This window comes from Sparus aurata, chromosome 8 (assembly GCF_900880675.1).
Source record: "Sparus aurata chromosome 8, fSpaAur1.1, whole genome shotgun sequence".
Taxonomy (NCBI): Eukaryota; Metazoa; Chordata; class Actinopteri; order Spariformes; family Sparidae; genus Sparus; species Sparus aurata.
The window spans coordinates 24,348,808-24,374,635 of NC_044194.1; the positions used below are offsets into that span (position 1 = coordinate 24,348,808).

At 43.7% G+C, this 25,828-nt stretch overlaps 1 protein-coding gene across 3 annotated transcripts in view; it reads right to left on the minus strand.

Annotated features, from left to right (window-relative positions):
* The window catches only part of tspan9a (tetraspanin 9a), a 202,386-nt gene that overhangs the window by 72,783 nt on the left and 103,775 nt on the right, over positions 1–25,828 (minus strand). For 2 of the 3 annotated variants that reach the window (XM_030425818.1, XM_030425817.1), the window contains one exon: positions 6,416–6,495. In XM_030425818.1, coding sequence (XP_030281678.1) covers positions 6,416–6,478 — 63 coding nt within the window. In that variant the 5' untranslated portion in view covers positions 6,479–6,495. Of the gene's footprint in view, positions 1–6,415; positions 7,603–25,828 lie in introns of those variants that run through there. The other variant, XM_030425816.1, reaches the window with a different exon arrangement.

Here is a 25,828-nt window from a genome sequence, read left to right on the forward strand (position 1 = left end):
CCTGGCCACCGTGAGCGTGTGTTTTCCATTTTTATAAAGTATATTTTTTTGGCCTTTTGGCTTTGTTGACAGGACAGTTGAAGATATGACAGGAAACAGGTGGAGAGAGAGGGGGAGTGACACGGAGCAAAGGGCCCCAGGCCGGCACCGCTGCAGCAAGGGCAAGGCCTCTCTGCATGGGACGCCTGCTCTACCCACTGAGATAAACACCTGAATGTGTGTTTTCGTATCTGTCAGTAAGTCTTGCAGATGTGCGAGCACATACAGGCATAACTGTGCTCTGTTTGTGCCTGCAGAATCTAAAAGGAGAGACACTTTCGTGTAATGTGAGCAAGGGAGGGAACAAATGAATGAACGCTGTGAATTTAAGACTGAGGTGATCCATGCGCTGTAATTCTTGTACCTAGCAGCTACCGTTATTTCATCTGCTCTCGCCTGTCACTACACATCAGCACGAGGCAGCTGACATAGTCGTGACCGGGGTAAAAAACGCCATCTGCAGCTTTGCTGATTTATGGTAACTTTGTAGCAAACATCAACTTTCATGTCACAATTTACGAGACAACTACAAATGACAGATTTTTTTTTTTTCAAGCCTAAACAAAATGAATAAATAAACGACTTTTCACAACTGAATTAACTGAATAAACAAACCGAACTTAAAGGACAACACAATCATAGTGTTTTACGTTGTTTATATCTGGCGGACCCTGCCACTTTTCTAGCTTCTAACGGTGTTCTGGTGATCTTATTATCCTCCGAGAACAGCCTGTTTATTCAGTTATGGAACAAAAATGTCTGAGTTTAACATTCTTCTCCAGAACTACACGGTGCCCCTTTAATCTCCACCTTTCACTGAAGTAAAGCGCTGCAGTTTTCAGCTTCCCATGTGTGTCGTGATCACCCTTTCGCAAAACCAAACAACAACTCATCAAGCCTGAAGCCCGACCTGCTCGAAGAGCAATGAGTGATGGGGTGGGAAACTTCCTTGCAAAAAAAAAAAAAAAAAAGCACCATCTACCTACCGCGCCCAGTCGGAAAAATGCACCTTCAGTTCTGTTGCTCTATTACCCCGACCCCCTAGAGTGAAACACAGCAGCTCAGTAACCCAGTTGATCTGCAACACGAGCTAATGAGCTCAACGGCGCTACACAGCACAGCCCGGGAAATCGAAGCAGCCGGAGAGAGACGTGTAAATCAGAGTGATCTCCCCCAGACGATCTGCCGGACAAAGGCGGGCATATGGAGATATTAACCAGGCAGGTTGGCCAATCGAAATCAAGGCCCAGTTGTCTATAGGGGATGCTCATTACAAGACTTCAAATCATTAGGATTCATATAAACACAGTGATGTTCTCTATGTAAACATTAAGAGGCCATCTCAGAGTCTGGCTACAATACATTGAAATATAATCATATTACACACTATATAAATGTTTGATATGGATATATCCTGTGTGTGCTTGTATTGACCACTGCCTCTCCTGTCATAGTTGGAGGCGTTAAATTTAGCAGGACAGACTGGCTGAGGTTGACGCTCCATTCAGAGCCAATTCAGGAGCCAGCCTTTCACTGCAGACCGATTGAATTAAATGCATGTGACAGCGCAGCACATACAGCTTGTTTCATCATCTCGCAGAGCGCACTCAGCCCTCATCTATTTCCCTGTGCCCCAATCCTTGTTTCACCTGGCAGTGACTGATGGAGCTCGTGTTATAAAAAGAAGAAGAAGAAGAAGAAAGAGAAGAAAAAACAACCTTAAAAGTCTCTTACCATACACGCTCTCTTGAGCTATAAAATATGACTGGACTTTTCATGGAAGATGGAAAACAGGCAAATTGCTTGAGCACCTTAGATCGAGCTCCCCGGGGGAAACGGACCGCTCCCGTGAAATGCTTGAAGGAATTCCGCTCAGCTCGATGCGGACATTCACACGGACTTCTTAAAGACCACGCTGAGCCCGTCCATAGCTGTAGTCTTTGTAGCATCAGGGTGCGAGCACGGGTACATTTGAAACCCCAAATGTCAGACTCAGTGATTAAATCAATAGGGAAACTAATCTTCTGTTGCCTCGGACCAAATGGTTTATAAATCCTGCAGCAATCCCCTAAGTAAGCACAGGAATTCATGAATGCTAAACACATTTGGTTTTCTTTCCTCTAACAAAGGAGCGCCTTTGATACTACCACCCCTCTTGTACTTGTAGGACAAGAGTGCTGAGCAGACACTTTTCTTTTAAATATGAATCTCAAATGAGCTTTAGCTTTTGATATGGCTTTATAATGGTTCAGCTGGGATGGGCCCATTTAGCTACTGTACAGCTTCCAACAAAGCAAATGAGACTGTGTGTGATTCTGCTTGTGATTTTGGCATCCTTGTGTTGTGTCTTCGGGCCTATTCTTAAATCTTTTCACTTTCCAGAGGTGCTCAGTGTCACTGGACGAGGGAAACGTGCGCATCAGCGGACATTAAACTGAATCATGAATGGAGGAGATTAAAGGGGCAGGCTGCAGAGTAAGAAGCTGAAATCCTTGCTCCCGGCACCAAAACCAACACTGATATCCTCATAACCTTGACACCAGGACATAAGATCAATCACAGCATCAGGCTGATCAAACAGCCACTGTGTCCCAGAGAGGGCACAACAGATCCCCCGCCATACTTAACCCCAGATTGTCACAGCACAAAGGGCATTTGCTTTAATGATTGCTGGCTGTCCGAAGAAGCCGTGCTCCCAATCCGAACCGCACCGCACAATACTGCTCTAATCTGCCTGAAACTCCCCCTACAGCTCAGACTCTTCTAATCCCTTATAAGAAAGAGGAGCCAGATGGTCATGAACAACTGCTGGGGGGCCTGAGGATGAGCGCATGTATGGAGATGCCTGGAGTGCCTGCCGCTGTTTACCTTGTGCTTCAAGTTACCACTGTAAGCCCCGTGCAGCGGATGGCGTGTGGGTGGTGAGCACGCCTCCAAGGAAGGCTGTGCGTTCTTGCGCGTGTGCAAGCGAATGTGCTTGTGCATGTGCGCACGGTCAGAAAGAGGAGCAACCCCCCGCCGTACCTGGTGTCTGGTTACAGCAGCGCACCGTTCCCCCTCCAGTCCTGAGATGAGATGTCAGAGCTTCAGAAGAAGACCTCCCTACCAGCTGCAGTAACCTTGTGATTCCTGGAGTGTCAGAGGTAGAGCAGCGAAGTCCCAGGGGTGTCAAGATACACCATGCCTCTCACCCTCCCTCGCTACATCCCAGAAATGTGCTCATTCCCAGCTCTGAAAACCTTCAACCGGACGCACTGCTTCTCCAGGATCCAGAATCAGTCAGCCATCCAGCCATTCGCAGATGAGCATCAAGCTGTCACACGCTAAAGGTCGTAGCCAACTGCCACATGCTACGTCCTGACCCCCGCATCACCTCCCTCTTTCCCCCAGTGACACTGATTAAACCGTCGTTAGGATGATCTTGTAGTGGGAAAAAAAATAAAAAAGATATCAACCTGCGGGAATAAGAGTGAATTTGCATGGTGGGTGTTCATTAAGTGAACATTACCAGAGTAAAAATTCAATTATTGCGCAGCATGAGATCTGCTGTGCTGAGGAAAGTCCACAGCCACTTAAGGTCCTTCTGCCCCCACACACGCGCATATACACATATGCATCCACTGACATAATGACGGAGAGAGAGTCCTCAAATCTCAGGCAGAGGGTGATTCTCTGCTCACTCTCGGGATGTTTGTAATGCATTTCCATGGGGGCCAACAAGCCCGGCTCCACATGAATCGGAGGCCACCAGCCTTGAAATCCAAAGCCTCTTTTCCACCTCCCTATTAGTGGTGTGCAGCAGCCGGTTATTAGTGGTGGGGTTTTTGCCACTGAAAAGGGTTAAGCACAAACTGAGCTGGAGAGAACCCTGGAAGTAAACGCCTACACACAAATCCCCTGTGACCGCCCCTCAAGAAGATAGCGGATAATAATGCCCCCCTGACCTCGGACAAAGGTCGACATGTTAAAGTGCACTGAGGCAGCTTCTGATCTATTAAACGAGCCAAGCATGCTGGAACTGACGTGCAGGGAACTGATAGGGTGCAGAATGTAGCAAGGCGTACAATCCAGAGTCCGAAAAAAGTTGGACGCTCTGTGAAATGTAAATGAAGTCAATTCTTGAACCCATGTAGTCATATTCTCCATTCGATCATGTGTCTCACAAGGTGTTGAACCCCGCCCTATCCTTTCTTGAGACTGAGCCTTTCGAGGATGCCCCTTTCATACCTGATCGTGATACAATCAGCTGTTACCAATGAACCTGTTTACCCGTGGAACGTTCCAAACAGGTGTTTTTGGAGCATTCCACACCTTTCCCAGTCTTTTGTTGCTCCTGTCCCAGCAAAATACTTACATGAATGACTTGAAATACATGTGTAGCTCGCTGACGTACAGTCCTATACTGGGCTTCCTGATTTATTCATGGCTGAAGACATGGCATTGAACATTCTACCCCTCACAAAAACTAGTTAAATAGGATGCATTACAAATTACAAACTAAATAATGTCATGGAGATTACTGTTTATTTATCCTTTATAATTTATGATACCTCACTTAAGATTCTTCGACTGATTGTTTTTCACTAAAAAACTGTGTCCCAAATGTGATGCAATGAAAAATATCTGTTTCATCACAAAACATAAAAGTGTTAAAGTTAACGTAATTCCACTATGCTTTAGTGCAATTTTAGTTTTTAATCTTAACATTTTAAATATATTTTGATGATAAATGGGATAAAATTGTGACTCACAATAATGCTGGACCGGATAACTATAGCATGACATTTTAGCAAATGTGGTTTTCTACTCCGCAGAACAGTATGAGGGCAGGTGTTGCTCACACTGATGAAGTGATGCTTTAAATCTCCATCCCTAATTCAAACAAGGCCTGAGGCTACGAGGACAACGAGTACCGACTGAGGCATGCTCACATTAGGGTGAGTCAATGTCTGCATTAATGAATCTGAGATCAGCTAAGCTGTCCTGACCCTTTTCATTCCCTTAAACAAACATTTGCATGAAGGCGAGGCACACTGAAGAGCCCGTGAGCCATTTGTATGTCGGTGCCAATCACTCTTGCCCTTGCGCCTCTGCGGACGGGGTAATGATATGAGGATGATAGTGAGATATCACCCTGAAGCAGCAGAGAGCCCCACAGCTCCGGGGCCTGAGCCTGGCCACGAGCGGTGTGAGTACACGAAGCGGACAATGGGATAGATGGATCCCCATTTGTGTGGTGCATGTCTACGTGTGTGTGTTTTCAATGCTGGCCGGTTCACAGCTGGGCTTGGGCTAATACCCACTCTGTTGCCCCAGTTAGCAGGGCTCACAACCCAGTGACATGGTGGGCTGGGGTTGGTAGATTCCCCAGTGTTGGGATGTTTTTACGCTTCACGCTTCGCTGCATCCACACAAAGGACTTGGCCTCATAACCCATAAGCCCTTTAATCCATTCTGTAAACATTCAAGGGATGCCCACTTTTACAACAAATGCCCATGCATGGGTACACAGCAGAGCCTGCCACACGCTGGCCAGGTTTGTCCAGGTGAAATCTATTTGTGAGTAAATCTGGCACAGAGAGCCCCGTTCCATTAGGATTCTTTTTAGTTTTTCCTGTTAATACCTCAGACAAAGATAATTACAATAATCTATAATTGCGCAGATTAAGTTAAATATCCTGCTTCAGCAATTACAAACTTTAGCCATCGTGTTTTTACCTCAAGAGAAAAGACACCTCATCGAAAGAGCAAATAATAAAATGAAGCACATAAATCAGATCATCTCCTCTAGAATTACTTGAAACCATCTGACCATCTCAGCTCATATCCCCCCGGTGCACATTGCGTTGCTCGTCAATGTGACTGCGCTGCAGAGAGGTGTTCTCTTTCACTTGCATGCCAAAAGCAGCTTTCAACCCCATGTTCGCTGTAAATCATACAACCACCTACCTGAATGATCAACCCTAATGAACCCGTGCACTCCTAAGCACTACAATCTAACCCTCCGCCCCCCAACAGTCACTTACAAAAGGAGACCTGGTGCAATGCCACTGACTCTGTCATGACATCCAGGAATAGTAACATGAAGAGAGAGGGGCATGAATAAACAGCCTGATGTAATAATTAGAAACGCATGACTGCACTGACAACCATCCCTGTGCCATAATGTTTCCTGATGAGCATTCAAAAAAATAAACTAATCACAGACTGAGTCTTCACATTTAATACCATACATATGGATAAAGCTTAAGACAGAGTAACTGAAGCCAGATTGACTCTGTCAGCATCGCCTTTTAAGCCACATCTGCACACATCAACTAGATCAGCGTGAACAAGCATGATGAGAGAAAAATGAGGAAGATGATGAGCCACTTACCCAGAAGATGAGATTGAAGATGAACATCATATACTTCAAGCAGCAGAGGCAGCCCCTTGCCATGTTGCACTTCTTGAATTCTAAAAGGAACACAAAGGATAGATCCAGGTAAAAGACCACGTATTTGCTGCTTTTGGGGGAGCTGTACTTGCTGTTGGTCTTGTCTCCTGCGCTGGCGTCAGCTGCCGCTCCAGCCTGCCCCTGCTGTGCGTTTTTGCGCGGCCCCGTGGAGCCGTAGAATGCGCCGGCAGTGAAGCCGCGGCCGCCGAATGGGCGGCCAGACGTGGAGGCTTGTGCAAAATCAGAGTCACGGCTATCTACTGAGGGGCTACGGTGAATGGCTGACTCCTCACTGCTGGACTTCTCCATGCTCTAAGGCTGCAGCTGCTGATGAAGGGCTCCCTGACGCACAGTCTACCATAGTCTCAGAGATGACAGGACAGGACAACTCACCCTCCAAATCACCACTGCTTCACTCTGAAGCACAAAAAGAGATAAAAGCCTCACAGAAACACAATTACATCCACCTCGATGCACACAGTTGTGTAAGAAAGTCTTCAGTGTAGAAGTGAGTGGAGCTGGACTGTCCAGGCACCTCTGCCAGGCTCAAGTGTCTTCTTCTTGCTGCTGCTGCTGTCTTGCTGTGGTAGTCCTGAAGTGGCTGTGCACAGGGGTGCTGTGAGGAGCATTACCCTCGTCTTTCCAGGAAGAAGTTACAGTACTCCCTCTATCCCCCCTGTTGTAATATCACTCTCCTCCTGTGCTGCTGATCGCCGTACTGGGCAGTTCCAGAGGGAGAGAGAACCCCAGGAGAGTCTCAGCTGCTCCGCTTCCACACTCTAGTGCTGACCTGGTAACTTTTCTCTGTTCCTTCCTCTATCCGTCTGCTCTCCTGCGCCCACTGCTCTGCTCCTTCACACCGGCTCTGATGCGCTCTCTCTTCCTGCCTCTCCCTGCCTCTCTCTGCCTCTTCCTTGAGTGTGCCTGTCTTCTCTAGTGGACCCTCCTGCGCTCAGCGGCTCAGTCCTCCGCACTGCCTGTGCTCTGCTCTCCCAATAGCAGCGCTTCGGCTGATGTGCTATTATCGGCAGACGCAAGTAACGGGCATTCCCTATCTCCCCAGCAAGAGCACTGCCCTCCTCCCCCAACTCTCTCCCTCTCTCTCTCTCTCCCTCTCTCTCTCTCCTCTCTCTCTCTCTCTCCCTCTCTCTACATCAGCTCCTCCCCACTGCTGAGCATACAGCCAATGTAGCAGCTGCAGAGCCAGGCTCCTCCTCACTGCTCCCCGTGTCCTTAATAAGCCCATCACTGTGTTTTCTTTGACTATACATGTTCAGCAATTTCATCCTCGGTGTCAGGGGGATTGAGAGGCCAGAGATTAATTTAAGAATATCAAACAAATACACAAAGAAACAAACAAAATGATGTGTGTGTGTGTGTGTGTGTGTGTGTGTTTGTGTGTGTGTGTGAGTTGCAAATTAGCGGCATGCTCTTTTGCATGAGAGGAGCTTTCAGTGTCAATCTGCTGATGACACCTCGCGATCTCACACATTTAAGTATAGCTCTTGATCTGTTTTTAATTTGTAAAAATTCTCCAACTGCCAAAAATACAATGCTAACTTTGATAGCAGGTTGATGCAGATTTATTATATATATCTGAAAGTGAGCTTCGAACATCAAGCGACACATTACTGCGTCTGATGTGGGTGGTGGTGACAGGACTGAGCTGCAGTTTGGTAACGCTGTTGCTCCGTGTAATTCATCTATGCACTGCCCACATCCATGTAAGGGGACCCATTTAACTGGCAGCGTCCATGGCTGAGGAATTATGGCACCATCTGAAGCATGGAAAGGGGATAGTGGCTTTAAGATGCTGGAGGCTCCTCGACGCAAAGCCGGGGTCAAACACTGAATAGCCCCGCTGACTCACGCACTGAGATGACAAGATATCCTAGGGCAGCAGCTACATGTGAAGGTAGCGACCGTGAGGGCCCTTCCTGTCAAATTTCAAATAAAAAAGTAAGTGCCCTTACTGCACCCAAGAATCAACATTCAAGCTAATACAGGTCTGCTGCAGGACTGCACATTGCTGCGCTGCCGTAAGGGTCTTCTGTCAGCTGAGTGCTGCCGATGGCTCAGCCTCCGGACAGATGGAGGGAGAGTTTCAACTGAATGGTCTTAAAGGTAAATCCAGTAATACTCAATCGACAAAGACAAGACCCTCTAACCCTCTTGAGTTGGACCATTGTGAAAGAAAAAGACAGCCTTGAGTTAGAGCCTGTGATGTTGTTGTGATGAAGAGAAAGGATGGGAAATCAGATTTCACAATTCACTGGCACAACTCAGACTGTGATGGTTCAATTCTTTGTATGTTATTTCACAAGATTTTAATATGTAGTCATATTAAAATCTTGTGAAATAACATACAAAGAATTGTTGGTACCGCTCTCATGTCTTTATGCTAAATATAAGAATACAGCCATCAGTGAGTTAGCTAAGCTTAGCATTAAGACTGGAAGAGGGGGGAAACAGTTGACTTGGCTCTGTCCCAGAATAAAAAAAAAACAGAAGAAAAAATCCACTTAAAAGCACTCTGAAAGCTGGCAAGGCAGTGTGCATTGTGTAGGCTTGTCAGCACCAGGTAACCAGCAGAAGCTGTGGCTGCTCGCAACCACGAAACAGTCACCTCACTCTTGCAACTCCTTGGCTTTGTCCGGTTTAAAGTTCCTGTTGGTAAGATAGTTAACTTTTGAGTGTCATTCCCAACTCATCACCTGCTGATGCTTTCGGATGGCGGCCTGATGCAACCTTCAAGCGCATCTTAGTAGCAGGAGCTTTAAGCGAATCTGTTACAATGTGCTAATTATTGAGCTTTAGAGGAGCTGGCAGGCGGATTTTGGCAACTTTAGAGAGTGGTATCAATCCTCTTAACTAACTCTCCACAGGAATAACCTGAAACACCAGATGGAATGGTACACAAAACCGTCTGGAAAGGCACCACTACAAAAGGGCAAGCACTTAAAAACAAATCAAAATAAATACTTGGCAGGTGATTGGATGAACCATCTGTCTATCGTGGGCTAAGCAAATCTGATCAACAGTAGGAGAGGGTTACCACCACCAGCAGGGCCCATCAGTAAATCAAACCATTAAAGGCCCAGTTTGTAAGAAAGTAGATTTTTGAGTCTCACTTCCAATGCTCTGGGGTTATAGGTCGGGTCAGCCACCATTCCAACGTGTCAGTATTTGACGGGTTGGGAGTGAGATTGAAATGTCAACTTTCCTTACAATATAGACCTGAAACAAAGCCCATGAAGAGAGAAGAGTGAAAACATCTTTTCAACTGATAAAAGCCTTTAATGCTGTTCTTTCCTCTTCTTTCAATGGAATCTACTCTCCACTTCTGAGATAACTGACGGTATAGCAGCATCTACAGTATGCTAACGTCTTGAGGGAGTCGCCACAAACAGTCCCGTCTCTCGCTGATGTCTATTGTGTAAGATCAATAATACTAAAGATGTCATGATGTACAACGGTTTGACAATTTAAAGAAGCTCACATTAGTGGTTTGGTCCCCACCGTCTCATTTTAATTAATTTCCCGACATGATCAGGAAGGCAAAATATGGATCTTCACTTGACCTCTTCACAGCCAATCATGCTTGATGAACGCTATGGTGATGAATGTGAGTCATGAGCATGGCTACTGTTAATTTGTCACTCATTTGACTGGCAGGTGTAGTTTGAACTTTCTCACTAAGGTATGGTTCGTTCAAGTCGAGCTGTTTGCACCATTAATTCCAGTTATTCGGGATTCCAGTGTTGCTTTGTTGTGTTTTAATTTTGTAGCAGTAGGCTTTTACAGAACATGTCAGACTGATGGACACCCCCTCCCACTCATCATACATCAGCTTATCTTTTTGAAAAAAGGTCATTTTAAGGCTTGAGTATGACAATTTAATCCCCTCTCGCATTTATTACTGAAGGACTACATAATGTTCCGAATCTCTCACATTGAGGTAAGGTTACTTTGACACCAGTATTTCTACAGATCACTTGCTTTCCACAAAGCCTGTAAGTGTCTTTGACCACATGTTCCAGGAACAGATCTATTGTCTGTGAAAGGTAGCAATTTCAAATGCTTACAGCAAATTATTAAGGCTGCCAAAGGTAGAAAAAAGCTGTTAACAAGTTAAAAGTGACAAGAGTTCCTTTCACCCCCTGTGGAGAAACTAGTGAAAATCCACAGAGACCGGTGAGCTCACAGGCCCTTAACTCCAAATTCAATACAATCTACGTCAGTGCTGCTCTCTCCGAGAGCTACACACATTAATCAGAGCTCAGCAGGACTCTTAGAGTGCATGTTACTGATTCCTCAAGTAGCCTGAAGGACACATCTGAGCCCGTTGTCTCCAGAGCCAGCCGCAGATCCATCCATCCATCCATCCGTCGACTCAGAGCAACGGGACCCTGTGCGCCTGCATTAGGTCGAGGGGGCAAAGCGAGAGAGAAATATACAAAGTGAGACTTGAAATGTGGGTACATGTGGGATGACACAGAGGCTTGAAGAGAATATGAAAAATAAGCAGAGCACAGCAGAGAAAGCAGACCAGAGAGTGGAGCCTGGGCTGAGATGGAGGGGGTGTATATGATGACATTGGATTCAACCATTTCCTATGATGCTGAGTTAATCTGAATGCTCCTGACAACATACGTGTGTTGCAAAGACAGAGAGGACTGGACCAGCCTCTCCACACACAGTGTCACAGAGCCGGGGAAAAAGATAATGACGCAAAGAATGAGTAGGGCTGACCAATGCCTCCTTTACTGATGAGGATGAAAACAGTGACAAAAGAAATATTAGTATAGGGAAATACAATTTCTAGTTTTGATTCATTACCTTGTGGATCACAGTGGGCAGCATCAGCATGCAAGAGCAGCATAGTATGTGGTCTAGATAACGAAGATGTTTCAGCCTACAAACAGTAGGGGGGTGACATGGAATGTAATTAAGGTCTGGCCGGTTTAATTATGTAATTAAATTGAATCCTTTATTAGAAACACAATTAGTTGAATGACCATCTTAAAAAGTGTGTCAATAACTGCACTGCATCCTCTAATTGGTTCTTTAACCATATTATACTTTGGCAAACTATCATTTTCAGTCTCAATTAACTGTCATTATTTTCTTGATTAATTGATTGTGTTTTTGCTCTATAAAATTCCAGAAAATTGAGAGAAAATTCAGTGTATCCCAGAGATCAAGATGATGTCTTTACATGTCTTGTTTTGTCCACAACCACAAGATATTCCATTTACTATGATAAAGGAGTAAAGACACCCGAAAATATCCATATTTAAAAGGTGGAGTCAGAGAATGAATGCAAAAGAACAACTCAAAACAATCAATTAAATATCAAAATACTTGGTGATTAATTTAAAGATGCAACATGTAAGAGTTTTAGTCAAAAACATTCAATATACAAGACCAGGTTTCATGATGTCAAAATAGCAATTTTTCATGGTCCGTTAGAAATTTATATATATTTACATATAAGTTTATATATATATATATATATATATATATATATATATATATATATATATACATATATATATATATATATATATATATATATATATATATATACATATATATATATATATATATATATATATATATATATATATATATATATATATATATATATAAATATATATAACATTTCTAACGGACCATGAAAAATTGCTATTTTGACATCATGAAATCTTGTATTGTGTTGCAGAGACATCGACTGAAGCTAGCTTGCTAACCAGCTAGCCCCAGCACATCTGGTCCAAAACTCCTGTGCTGGCGGTGTAAACACCAACGGATCCCTGGTACTCTGAGCTCGAATCCGGACCACTAGATGCATGGCTAACCGGGCTAACTAGATAACAGCAGCTACTGTCACTCCGGTGATGTGCTGCCCTTTTTTGTTTGGAGTATAGATTAGACATCTGGCGAAATCTTACATATTACACCTTTAAATTGCTGATTCAATTAAGTCGCTTCACTGTCGCATCTCTGATCTACAAACAAAAACTAAACTCTATAGATGAATATCTTTCTTTGTTATGACATTAGTGGGAGACAAATGCTGTACTTCATCAGGGCTAGATGAAAATTTTAATTTTACACAGCCTTACACACGCGACTGGTAGCCTTACCAGTTGCGTGTCTCTCATTTGGACTGCATAATACATCAGTGATAGAAGGAGCAGGTTTATATAGAAACTAAATAAAGAGGCAGCACTCGATAAATATACTTCATAACTTGGTGGTTTGGTTTTTATGAGACAAGTACTGTGTTCTGGAAAATGCAATAAACAAATGTTGTCACATAAAATATATATATACCAGAGCGCTTGGACGATCATTTCAAGCCTTGCAGCATCACTATAGAAAGTATTTGGCAAGGTTTAGTGGTTTTACAGCAATCTATTATTTATTTTATCTGTTCAAACAAAGAGTCCAACTGCACATTTCACCACATGAAAAAGGACCAGAGGCCAAAAATTTTATGATCATATATCTCTGAGATTCTCTGGAGAATACGGAACACTTATGATTTTTGTTCAGGTCAATATGGACTCAATGTACCGGACTTCATGAGAACATTTATCATACTAAAAGTACTACATACTTGGTTTATGTCATGTATGTGCTCCAAATATGACCTAATTTCTCCAGCAGTATAAAGTGGCCCCATACTCAGATATCTCCAGACATGAAATCTGCAACTCTCAGGATTTGGGAGCATTACTGTGGATATCATCATGTTTGGCTCACATCTTGGAATACTCAGGCAAATATATATCTGGACTCTTGCCACACAAGCCATTAGTTTAGCCCCTTTAATGTGGATTTTAATTTTTAGTGCAATATTAAAGTGACTGCTATAATCGTAGGCTTAGCAAATTATCACATTCTGTTTCCCGGTTGCAGATTTAGCCAACTCTGTCTTTGTTCCTGTTCAGAGGTTCTCCAAAAACAGAGAGGAGACTCTTCTGCCAGTTGGCTGTTACAGGTGCCAATGTACTGATCAAAGCTAAACAGCATCAGAAGAATATTGAAGGGGGTGTTTCAGAAATTTAGTCATACTTTCTTGAGACAGGGAACGTAGGGGAGACTTGAAAAAAGAAATCATCACAACTGAAGCAGCAGTGGACAGCTAAACTGACCTTTAGGTCGAAGTATTGGTTCAACTTTAAAGAAATACAGGATCCTACAACCCTGAGTCACGAAAGTGTCCTTGAGCCCATGTAGTAATATCCTTTATACATCATGTGTTTCAGGAAGTGGTGTACCTCGTCTCATCCTATGAACACCTTTTGAGAATACCTGTTTTGATTGACCATATGTCAATTAGCATTTGACATATGGTCAATGTCGATTAGCAACCATCGTATTTCATTGTTTTTCTTTTCTAAATGTTTGAAACAACATCCGAAGTCTTTGGAATCAGGATTGTAAATTTCCCATTATGCAACTCCATTACAGGCATTCATCAGACCATTAGACCGGTCTAGACACCCACATTACTCAAACTGCATGCAGGCTTGTTTGTTTTTAAATTATATTCATTGTCCCATACTTAACCCAAGCTGAGACAACCCGATGAGTCACAGAAGATGTCATAGAACTTCTTCAAACAGGTCAAACGTGTGCCCCTTCAATGAACTTTGCCAAAAACATTGCATCCAAAACATTGATAAAGTCTGGCACCAACCCAAAGGTTCTTCGGTTTGAACACGGTGGGATTTTATTGGCCGATTAACCGATGGTTAACCGATGTTAGACTAGGTGCCACAATCAGAATGTTTCATCACAGTCCAGTTTACAGAAATAACATGTTAACAACATCAAGACATCCCTCATAAGGAAACACTACAATAACTACATCGTAAACCTCAGAATGCAAACAAACCGCACTGCATTTGCTCCAGCTCAGTTTCCAACGCTGGGAAGGACAGATGGAGAGAATATGAATGTGGGCAAAGCTAAAAGAAATGAAACCCACTCATGTTATATAGCACTTTGTATTATGAGCTGAAATATGCTTTTGATAAAGCGAGCTCTTGGTGCACTTTATCTATGAGGCCTGGGAAAAATGACAGAGCAGTTTGTTTGTATGAAAGCTGGGTTTTCTCGGGAGAATGTTTTTTTGATACCACAACATAATTTATGAGCGTGTCTGGGAAGGGTATGTGTGTCGCAGCGTATATACAGTATATGTGTTTGTGCTTGTGCTTGTGCTTGTGCGTGTGTATGTTCATGGTCATTTCTTCCAAAGTTTGCTTCGATAAATTTCCAGCCCTCATGCTCGCTTTTCTCAGATTTTCACATATATTCTAAAAATGTATATTTTTTTCCCATTTTGTTTGTGGCTACTTCAAGACTTAACGCGAGTCTGCTTACTTCTTATGATCTTTTGTCTTTATTTTGGACACTTTATAAACTGCATGACTAGTTAGTCTTTTATTAAAACAGACTGATTGGTCTACAATAAAATCATTTCATGTAGAACTACTCAGTTATGAAACTCATCTTCCCCAAAATGTCAATGAAAAAAAGATGATGAGTGTCCATGGCCGGCACTCTCTCACTACCAACTCATCAAATTCAACAGCTACGTCACTGGCCTAAAGCTTCAGACCCCCCTAGAGTCAATTTAGCACATGAAAGGCAAAGTTGGACTCTCAAAATAAAGCCTCAGTGTTCAACTTAGCATCAATACGTAATATACAGCATTAGAGCTGGGTATCGAACTTCTATAATTTTACGGCACATATCAAATGGCCCAAGTATTGAAAAATTCCTCGTCATCTGATACCAAATTGAAATAACTACGGAGTTAATCTCATCAGCCTCAGTTAGCCAATAAGCATGCATCATGCTTGTTGTGCAAAGATGTAATAGTGTTGGCTGTCTCGAAGCATTCAGCAAGAAAGACGAGGTTACACCCAGAGTCGGGGCTCAACTTGTGTATGTGTAATGTAACCAGTAACAAATTCAAGGTATCGGTGTTGATATTGGTAGAGGACATTTTTTAAATGATACCTAGCCCTATACAACATCTGGTTACACTTTTAAAATAAAGCCTGGTGACAAACAGTGAGCATAGTACGACATTATTTGACTTTTGGAATGTTAACCCGGGCTCTGACTTTCTCTTCTTATCTTACCAACTTTTAAAACCTTGGGTCACACACCAGACTGCTGCTTCAGCACAGCTGAGATACTAAAACATCACCATAAGGGAGCGATCTACGACTTAAGGTCTGAAGGTGGGTATAATCTCAATTAGTTTTCACATCTGGCTAATAAGATACAAAAATCTTCAAAATATTTACTTCTTTCTTGATGGAATCTGGTGTCTGAAGGCTGATTCAAACTTCATTATCTCAATTCAATCAAGTCTTTTTATTTCACTGACAAGAGTTGTTTTCATGCAATCACCTTCCAGACTCAAATACCTTTGGAGGACAATTTGCAGCCACTATTTTTAGCCAAATTACTGAACAGAGTCATGTCTTTCATGAGAAAATGTCAGTTTGTTGCACATCTTTGATGTCCTGCCACCGACTGTCTGGCTGAGCGATTTACTGACTGGAATTGAATCATGACAATCACAGCCACAGTCACAAGGTCAGCTCACTCATGACAGCATCCCAAAAATAAAACACTGTCTCCATTAAAATGCCAATCAGAGAAACTTTTAAGAAAATGTCATGTTTTTAAAAAATTGACAGGGGAATGCGACTGACGTCCTCTGCGGTACGACTGAAGCGTTTAAAGACGGGGGCGGCTGCTTTTTCAAAAGATAAAAAGAATGTCTACGAGATAATATCAACTAATTTGTCTTTGCTCAAATTACACAGGGAATTATGGCTGCATAGCTTTGACCAGTCAATCTGAAACCATACCAGACTCGCAAACACACAGTATGTGACATGCAACGGCACATGATCCTGGTGTGAATGTATGATCAAGGTCTGAGCATAAGGACGGGATTAAAACTACAAAGGCTTTCATCCCACACAGTATGTCACTGTCAGCTGCCCTTAGATCCTCTGAACGTTTGGCCGAGTCTGTTGCTGTGGCTGCAAACAGTCACCCCATGACAACATGTCATGTCCTACATGGACCACATACTATGTGGAGCTTGCGGAAGATGAGGACATGTTTGCGCTGAGAGTATTCAGCGATGTCGAGATGTGCTAATAAGCCATTAATTCTGATGTTCGCCTCGTCTTCCAAATCAAATTAAAACCAGATGTCAATCTGCTGTGATATTTATGGTTCTATCTTGCCCTTTTATGATTCTGTGAATATTGCCCTCTGAAATGAGGCTCGCTAGACAGTACCGCCATCCTTCAGTCACTCTCGGGTGATTTGCAACCAATAAAGACAATAAAAGGTGTCTGGAAGGATTGTTAATTAGGAATTTATGACATCATGCTGCCCCTGAAGATCCAGTTGTGATAACGTGCCAGGGCTCCAGATAACAGCACTAAAGCTGGCAAAGATCAGACGCCGTTCCTTAAATTCAAACGTCCCAAACACTGATTAGTTTGGGATGATCCAGTTGGTTTTGACTGACCATTTACAAAGCCAGACACCGCTGCGTCAGAGATTCATCAGACAGTTGCCTAACCGGTCTAGTCTCGAGATGTTTACTCATCCTCTCCAGCAGGAAACCCCCCTACAGTCACAGTGTGAGGAGTGCACCTACCGCTGAGACGCATGTGTGTGGCTCTTGTCAGGGTTTGAGTGAGAAAGCAGCTGTTATGACATATCCATGCACTTTTCAGAGAGACACATGGGACACAGAGGAAGCCCACACTGCACAGCAAAACACCTATATAGAATTAAATACACATAAAGCCCCAAAGCCCCTGAAGCCAGTCTTGCAGCCAAGCCTCAATCTAAACTTAATTCCCACCGGCACGTCCATCAGAGCTGCAGGAGATAAGGTAGGACACCAGAGACAGGCCTGGTTTTACAAGTGAAGTAAGTATACTCCGACTACAGGCTACTACATTAGCATTTAGATCAGAAAGTGTCTTTCGCCATTGAAATGCAACGTAGTATCACAGTACAGTAAAGTCCAGTTCAATAAGGGCTGTTGCAGATAGGTCAACTGCCTGTGACGTCTGTAGCAGTACGATGTAAGAATCCCAGAATAGCCCCGCAGATAAATCCGGAGCGGCGCAGTCTTCTGATAATGTTGATCAAAGGAGTGCAATAGCTAAGTCCGCCATTGTCCTGAGCTCTATTTAATATTTAAGAGAGTCATAACTGAGGGGGAAAAAAGATGGAACGTCAGCAATATAATCTTATCCAGTTGACTGGAAGAGTGTGTTGCGAGCAGCTGGATTCAGGGCCTGGTTATCGATTCACTGGCTCTGAGTTAATTAAACTTGACTGGATGGAGAGGGTTGGGTTGGGATGGTATATCTGATATCTGAGTTTTCTAATATTGCAAAACAGCAGTCGTTCCAAATGTACGAAAAACGTTACATATTCGGAAGCTGATGCGGATATGCAGATATAAAGCGATGATAAAATATGCCAGGGCAAACATGAAAAAAAAAAAAACAGTAGCCTGTATTTCAACGGAACATTTATGAATGCTGCTTAGTAATTTATTATCCTCATTTATTGACTTTTAGCAGAATCATGTTCTTTTAATATCATCATATAATGGCAATTTTTTTGTCCAAATTAAAAAAGAAAGTTGGCGCTCGTCCTCGACTGGCTGTGAACTTGGCTGGGCTGGAACATAACACAGCCTCCGAGGAGACGGAGGCCAGTTTAATGGCGCGAAATACAGCACCCAGGTGATTTTCTTGGCAGGTTTGGCTGCCGGCGTTTCAGGGGCTGAGTCAGCGAATGGGACCACTTACCAAGTTAACCAGCTAATGGCAGCTAACGTGACATTTAGCAGCAAGTCAATGCTTACTTTAGCAACAAAGCTACCGGTATCCTTCAAGCCTCTCAGAGGCTGTGCAGTATATGGCCCCAGTCAGCAGCTGTTTAATGAGCAGCTGCTGGTGATCGGTACATTTGTTAGCAGCTACTTTAGCAACAACTAAAGCTATCTGTCCAGGGCTGCTCCGGGCAAAGCAGCCCGAGGGCAGTAGAGGTAAAAAAAAAACAGAGAATATGTCTCCACAAAACATGACCCAGTTATAAAAAAATAAATCACTGCATAAAGTTATAAAGTTGGGTTTTTGTACAGTACTCTGTGAGGTCTGGCACTGAGCAACACTCCGCTCTGGTGGCTTTCCTCTTTTTATACATCAATTGCAGGGTTATAAAATAAATAAAGCATTTATTGGACAAAACATTTAATATACGCCCAAATGTGCAGGGAGTCATCAGCATTTTCAACGATTTTCCAGGAATTTCTTGCCACTTTTGGGTCTGATACTGGTGTATAGGTGTGATATGGAGCTAGTTGGTGTGTGCCAATTACTGCTGTATAATAGACAAACACTCCACTGAGAGGCCGGAAAGTAGAATCATGCAATTAAAGGTGTCAATTACCTCAACATTTTTGACCTGATGTGAGGGAACAACGCGTACGAGACTCTGCACTTCGAGGTGAGGTGAGTTCACACACCCTAAGTAATATATACACTGTTGAAACATGACATATTTAATTAATCTTCACACGGTCGTTGCCACTTTAAAAGAGGTTATAAAAAATGAAAAGGAAAACCATGAAGGAGAGATAACTTCTGTTGCGTGCATGTATTAGCTGTTCTTCTGCAGCAGTACGTGTTCGCTTACTGACCCCGTGGGCCAGAGGAGATAAAGGAAGAAGGTGATGGGTCTTTTATGTGCTGTGAGAAGTGAAAGGGAGATGGGATCGAGAGGATGCTGTCCAAGTCATATGGAAAAAATGGCAACCGCAACGGAAGCGATGCCACTCAAAGCTCAGGTTTCCATAACCTGCGGATGCCGCTGGTGCAACATAAAAACTATTTAAGGCTGCGGGAGAACAGGAATATATGGTGGTCGGATCTTTCTTTGCCCTCGGACCCCACAGCCATGTGAGTGAGCTGCGTTCGTGTCGCTCCACACAGGCAATCCAAATCACACTTAAACTCTGCAGCATGCTCTATAACCCGTTTCCCCAAAGCACAGGGGTAGATTTAAGTTCAATGATGTCCACTAAGTACTACGGTAAGGTGACACAGGGCGAGATGAGACGTCCAAAAGGGAAGTAGCGGGAGGGAAGATTGACATACGGACCATTAGAGACAATTAGTCATGCAGCATGTGGTGTTTTCCAAACTTATAGAAGTCCCCGTGCCTCTTTTATGTAGCCATAAAATATGCCCTTTCTCCTCCATGTCTTGTCAGCAAGGCTGCGGATATGACAGTATGATGTCTGTGGCGGATCTGTCACCAGCTCAAAATCGGTGTATGATCCCCGTCTATCCATGTAGCGGGATTAAAGGGTCAGCCTTCTGCAGGGAGTTGGGTCAACGTTATGGTTTCACCCGGAACAGCTGGCGCCACATACAGCTCCATCACGCGCGGCCTGTTCAACGTGAGCACTAGCCAATAAGCAGATGAGCGAGGTGCCTCTCCGAAGGAGCGTTAACAAAGCTGCTGACACAGCCATGAGGGGTCAGATGGGGTTCATCAATATTTCATTTGGCTGCTGCTGAAATGCAAACAAAAGAAGGGTTGGGCCGCACCGCTGTGCCGAAGTCGGGAGAGTCGGACAAGTGGGAGAAGATGCGAGAGGTAAGACGAAGAGCACAGAGCAGCAAAGTATCCGCCTCTCTTCTATTTGTGCTGCTCGGTGCTAAGGCTCCTGGCTGAGGATTCAAAGGCAAGGATGGATTAAAGGCACAACAGCATGCCTGAGGAGCTTTACCATTCTGTGCGCCACAAAGACATCTCATCTCTGTCTTGCAGACTGTTGTTTGCTTCTTAAGGGGGGATGATAACTGCATGATTGTGAGCTACCTATGATATATACCATCTTCCCATTAACATAATCTGATCATGAAACAATATTTGCGCGCCCACGTATGACAAGAAGCGAAGAGAGCGAGACAGAGAGAGGTGGGCGGAGAGACAAACTGAATCCAAAAAAGATCCAACCAAGTGTGGTGGAAACCTGCAGAGAGGAGAAGATGGCCCACAAGAGTTCAGCTCCAATCTGACCGGCTGGGCAGCATCCCCCCACAATATGGCGCGCCCTGACTGGTCCAAGTGTGCGTGTGTGTGTGTGTTTGAACTGGGGACATGGGGTCTGGCCCCTGGCGCAGGCACTGTCAATATGGCGGTGGTCATTCATGAGCAGCCGCTCTGTCACTGCCATCCCGAGAGAGAGCCGGGGCAACAGACCAGCAGAGAGTCATGCCACAGAGGAGAGGGGAGATAAAGGTAGCAGACTGGCAAGACGCCCTGGATCCCTTCACTTTTTACAGGAACTGCCCCGCCGCGGATTAATGCCCTCCTTGAACTCAGCAGCTGCCGCGTCGTCGTGTTTGTGGGGGGAAATCTCCGGTTATGAATCAACCACTGCTAATAAAACAACAGATAAAGCCTTGCACCACATCAGATCTCCCGTCAGACACACCGACGCTCTCACATCACGGAGCACTCTTTTCTTTGTCATAAAAAATTAAGTCCCTCCTGCAATCCAACAGAAAGTGCATTGTTGTGATAGCTTCTGTCCAAACAGACAGGGATGTGATACAACACGGAGTGCAGAACAAACCGGAGCTGATGGATGTTTTATGTAAACAGCACAGAGCAACACACGTACCATGGCCTCTTCACCTCCGCGGCTGCGGGAACGAACACAGCAGATGTCCACGGAGCCGCATAAATGGTGTGGAACAAGCCAAGAGGAGCCTCTTTCACAACCGGCTAAATACTGAAACACATTGTGGGGCCATTTCAGTGGCATAATGTTACTCGCCAACACTATATTGCCCTTTGTGTTTCTGTATTAGCATGTGTTTCAACACAAATCATTTAGTGGGCAGACACAAAAAGGAAAACATCCTCCCACAGAATCACAGAGGAGCTGCAAATACGATGAATGAAAACATAAGATTAAATCTTGGACACACACATGCACACACACACACACACACACACACCAGCCAGTCCATAATATAAACATATATACAGTAGTAGAGCAAACTAACTGTGAAATCCCAGATGAGGTTATAGGTTCCCCATGCAGAAAATGGATTTTGCAGCCCTCCAGCAGCAGCATTTAAAAGAACAATTTAATTTTAATGTTTACCAAATGAGAAAGTAATCGGTTACTTTGAGTATCTGCAACCCACCAAAACATCTGTGACGCACTTACAAAGAGAGCGTTTGCTCGGCTGCCAAGTATTCTTAATTAAAGTCTGCAGACAGTCAGTCTCCCCGGCGTCCGAGCTGAAATTGGCTCCGGCTAATTTCTGATTTCACCTACTTACACATTTCGTGCTGATGGCTCCCCATTCTGCACATTCCCTTTGAGGACTGATGATTATAAATTAACTCAATATTCACGCACCCCATGTCAGGCTTTTGGCAGCGTGATAGCAGGACAGAAAATTGCCTGTAGATGATTTAAACGAAAATAATTTCTGTTTTGACGCAAATCCCGAAAACATAATGGAGAAAGGCAAAAAAGCAATTTATGCAGAGGGTTAATGAGTTGAACATTATTCATTGTGCGCTTATACATATAAATACACACTGTGTAAATAAGCATTGTAAATGAATGTACTTCCTCCAAGGAAATGATTGAATATGAATTCTAACAAGATTAGCCATGACATGCCCCAAAAACTTCAGAGGCTGAGGGGCTACTGAGATGGAAATGTGAGCCACTCAGTCATCAATTTTACATCACTCTCAAGAGCACAAGTTCCCCCTTCCAAATGATTTAAGGCCAGAAAATAGCTTTCCTCTGACCTATCACCCATGGCAATAGATTATAATACCCACTTCTTCTCCCGAGTGTTCAAAATCATAATCTGCACACATCAAACAGTGATCGTGTAATGGGAGGTTTTGCATGAAAAACAGCTAGCCCGGGGGGCGACCGCTTATTCCAGTGCATGAGGGCACCGAGTCCCCACGTGACAGGTTTTGATCTTAACTTCTGAAGTCAGAGAAGAGTCGTCACTTACGTAGAGGTGTTAAAGGCACATCTTGCACATCTTGCACATATCGCTTTTTTGAGACACCTTGAAATAGTTGCTTGTTAAGCAAGCCTTAGCGGTGTTACATCTGTTAATGCTCCCTCGCACATGCAGTCAGGTAAAAAAGCAACACTCTGCAGCTGTTGCAGAGTGGTGACGGTGGACCTCATATATAGACTCCTGAAGCACGGCTCTACTGTTACACACACACTCAAACACACTCTCACACACACACACACACACATACACACACACACACACACATGCACGTACGCGCGTGCAAGAGGCATAGCGGGAACAGACGAGATCCTTAACTCTGTGTCCCTGGATAAGAAGCACAGCCTGTCTGCCTGCATAGTTACACTACATATTAAAGCAGACTCTTCTTCTTCCTCTCCCTTTTTCAGTGTATAGTAATCAGTATTCAGTAACTGTGCATTTTATGCAGCCATCTCTCTCGGCACCCCTCGCAAACACACACACACACACACACTACCATGCATGCTCTCTCTCTTGTCGTTCCCTATTCACACACTGACCTTCAGTTGAGTGAGAAAGCAGCTTCAGTGACTTCTTTACTCCACCGATTCAAATGCATATATATATGAAAAAATCTGACATTGTCCTTAAAGGGAAAGGACACCATGTTTACAGCAGTACCATGATCCTCATCATGAAACCGTATTTGCAGCTCAATGGGAGAATATATCATGTGAAAATGATGGGAAAGTCATGGTAAAGCTTCTTTGTAATGTGCCATGAATATAGAATTTCCACCTAATTCAACAACTGATGCTCACTCTAGGCTTTTATCTATGGTCTCTGTGAGTGTCGGGTCAAATGTTTTGACTTCTCCTGAGATAACACCCCGCTGTCACACAGTGACCTTTATATTAAAGGAGAGACATGGTTCTTTTTTGTTTTTTTTCTTTTCCTTCAGTGTTTTACAAATGTTCTTGTGAATGGAAGTTAGAGTGCAAACCAACAGACACTTCTCTGTCCCACAGAAAGGCTGCTCCTGAAACGCATCACCACGCGCCTTTAATTCCTTGACTTTGTGTTATCACACTTGGTCACAGAGATAATTTATGCCTTCTGGCTAGTTGGGCATGTAAGAACTGAGTCAGCCCTGCTGCTCTGTTGTTGTTAGCGACGCTGGATCAGGTGTGCATTAGCTGACCAATCAGATAAGACAGGGTATTAGGAAGGAGTGGTATGGCTTAAAGAGACAGGAGCTAGAACAGGGCATTTAAGACAGGGGGTGAGCAATGCTGCAGCCCTGGACAGTGTGAGAAAACGTATGTGTTTTTTGAGAGCTAAACCTATTCAAGTGGTAATCCAAAATAAAAAAAATAAAAAAATATGTCCCTTACATTCTTCATTTCACTCAGTGCATCCATGTGTCACCTTGTCACCCTTCAAACATGGAATGTGCACGAGCCAGGGGAGCTGTTCATCAGGAGTTTTATTTCCTGTTCGGACTGTGCTCGGCTCCAGACCGTCTCCACTGTATTCCTGCTACATCACAGGTGGGGGCAAAGAACACACTGCGCAGAATGTTAAGGCGGAGGAGAGCGTTGAGGGGGAAGGGGACCATCCTTCATTTTCACTCTTTCAACATAACACGCAATCATCCATTTTAACAAGGCTGAGTCTCACACAATGGCAAGCGAACGTCAGTCTGTGACAGCTGAAAAGTCCGTCAGATTAACAGAGTTTGCTGGCATTCAGAGTGCAGGGAGTTGTTAGACGTTTCTGAATTGTCCAAATCTCTCTGATAAGGCCCCCCACGCACATTCATTTGGTATTCCTAATAATACCGCAGGCTGTTCAAGCACATAAGGAAGCAGTCCAGGCATTATGACTCATGCCAGTTTGTGAAGCGACAGCAGAACAAATAGGACCGGAGTTAAAGGTCTCGCTGCCCTTTATGTGAACTACATAGTCGGTACCAGGGACAGCAGATTTTCAAACTTTCGGGTTCAACAATTCCAGTCCACTCTCTGTGGCTGCGTGCTGCATTCACATTAATATTCATAATATCTGCTCAAATTTCAGACCGCAATTCATTACACCCAAGCGGTTCTGTTACTCAAGGTGACTGCGGAGGGAAGGGAACGTGCAAACATATATCGGAGTGTAATGTTTCAGCAAATATTCACCGCACGACACGTTTAATGCTCTGCTACAATATGGGTCTAAATGAAATGCGCATTATGGTCAAAAAAATTATATTGTGATTATTCTGACAGACAAAAAGACTGCAATATGTTTCAGGGTTAATAAGAATGATCACAGTTTTCATGTCCACTGAAAACTATTAAAATCATGATGAGACATTTTGGGGGGGATCTGTACCAAAAAAGCATGTTGTCTTACTATGGATATTTGACAGTCATATATTACTGTGCAAGACCTACTGTGCTTTCTTGTTTTGTTTTCCTTTCCTTCAGTGTTGTATATACTGAATGTTGTTGTAAAAGATCTTGGATGTTAAAAAGGTCAAAGTCTGCAACAACAGGGGCTTTTTTTCTCCCACACAAAACACAATGCCTGGTCAATAGCCTCAGCTTTAACTCCATGACATCACACTTTGCCACCATGTCACACATTTGCTTAATTTATGCCTCACAGCTAGTTTGGCACATAAGAAATTATTAAGCACCCGGCCTGCTCTCTTGTTAGCGGTGCTGGGTCAGGCATGTGTGAGCTGACCAATCAGAGGAGACTGGTTTGTCAGTGAAAACTGATGTGTTTTTTGAGCCTTTAAGCATGTAAGCCTATTCTAGCAGTAAGCCAAAATAAAATAATGGATCTGAAAATTAGCATAAGATGTCTTCTTTAAAAGACGCCCACCAGAGAGAGCAATATAGCAGTGTGGGGTTGGTTGTTGATGTGGGAGGGAAAATGAAAAAGAGGTTTGTCACTGTACAATGCATTGACGTTACTTCTCCATGTCCTTTTTTGTATATTCTTATTTCCCAATCTGGCAAGCTTACCTTCCTCAATAAAAGAAGAAAGGTACTTTTGTGTCAGACCTCTGAGACTGAACATAGCGCAGAGACGAAGACCCTTTTAAACCTGGCACAGGGATGTTTGTGAGTCAACCTGACTCTTTTCGCTGGTGAAAGGAGACAGTTTTCTCTGGTGGGTGCAACAATTAAGCAATATTACCCGAGAGGGTGTGCTT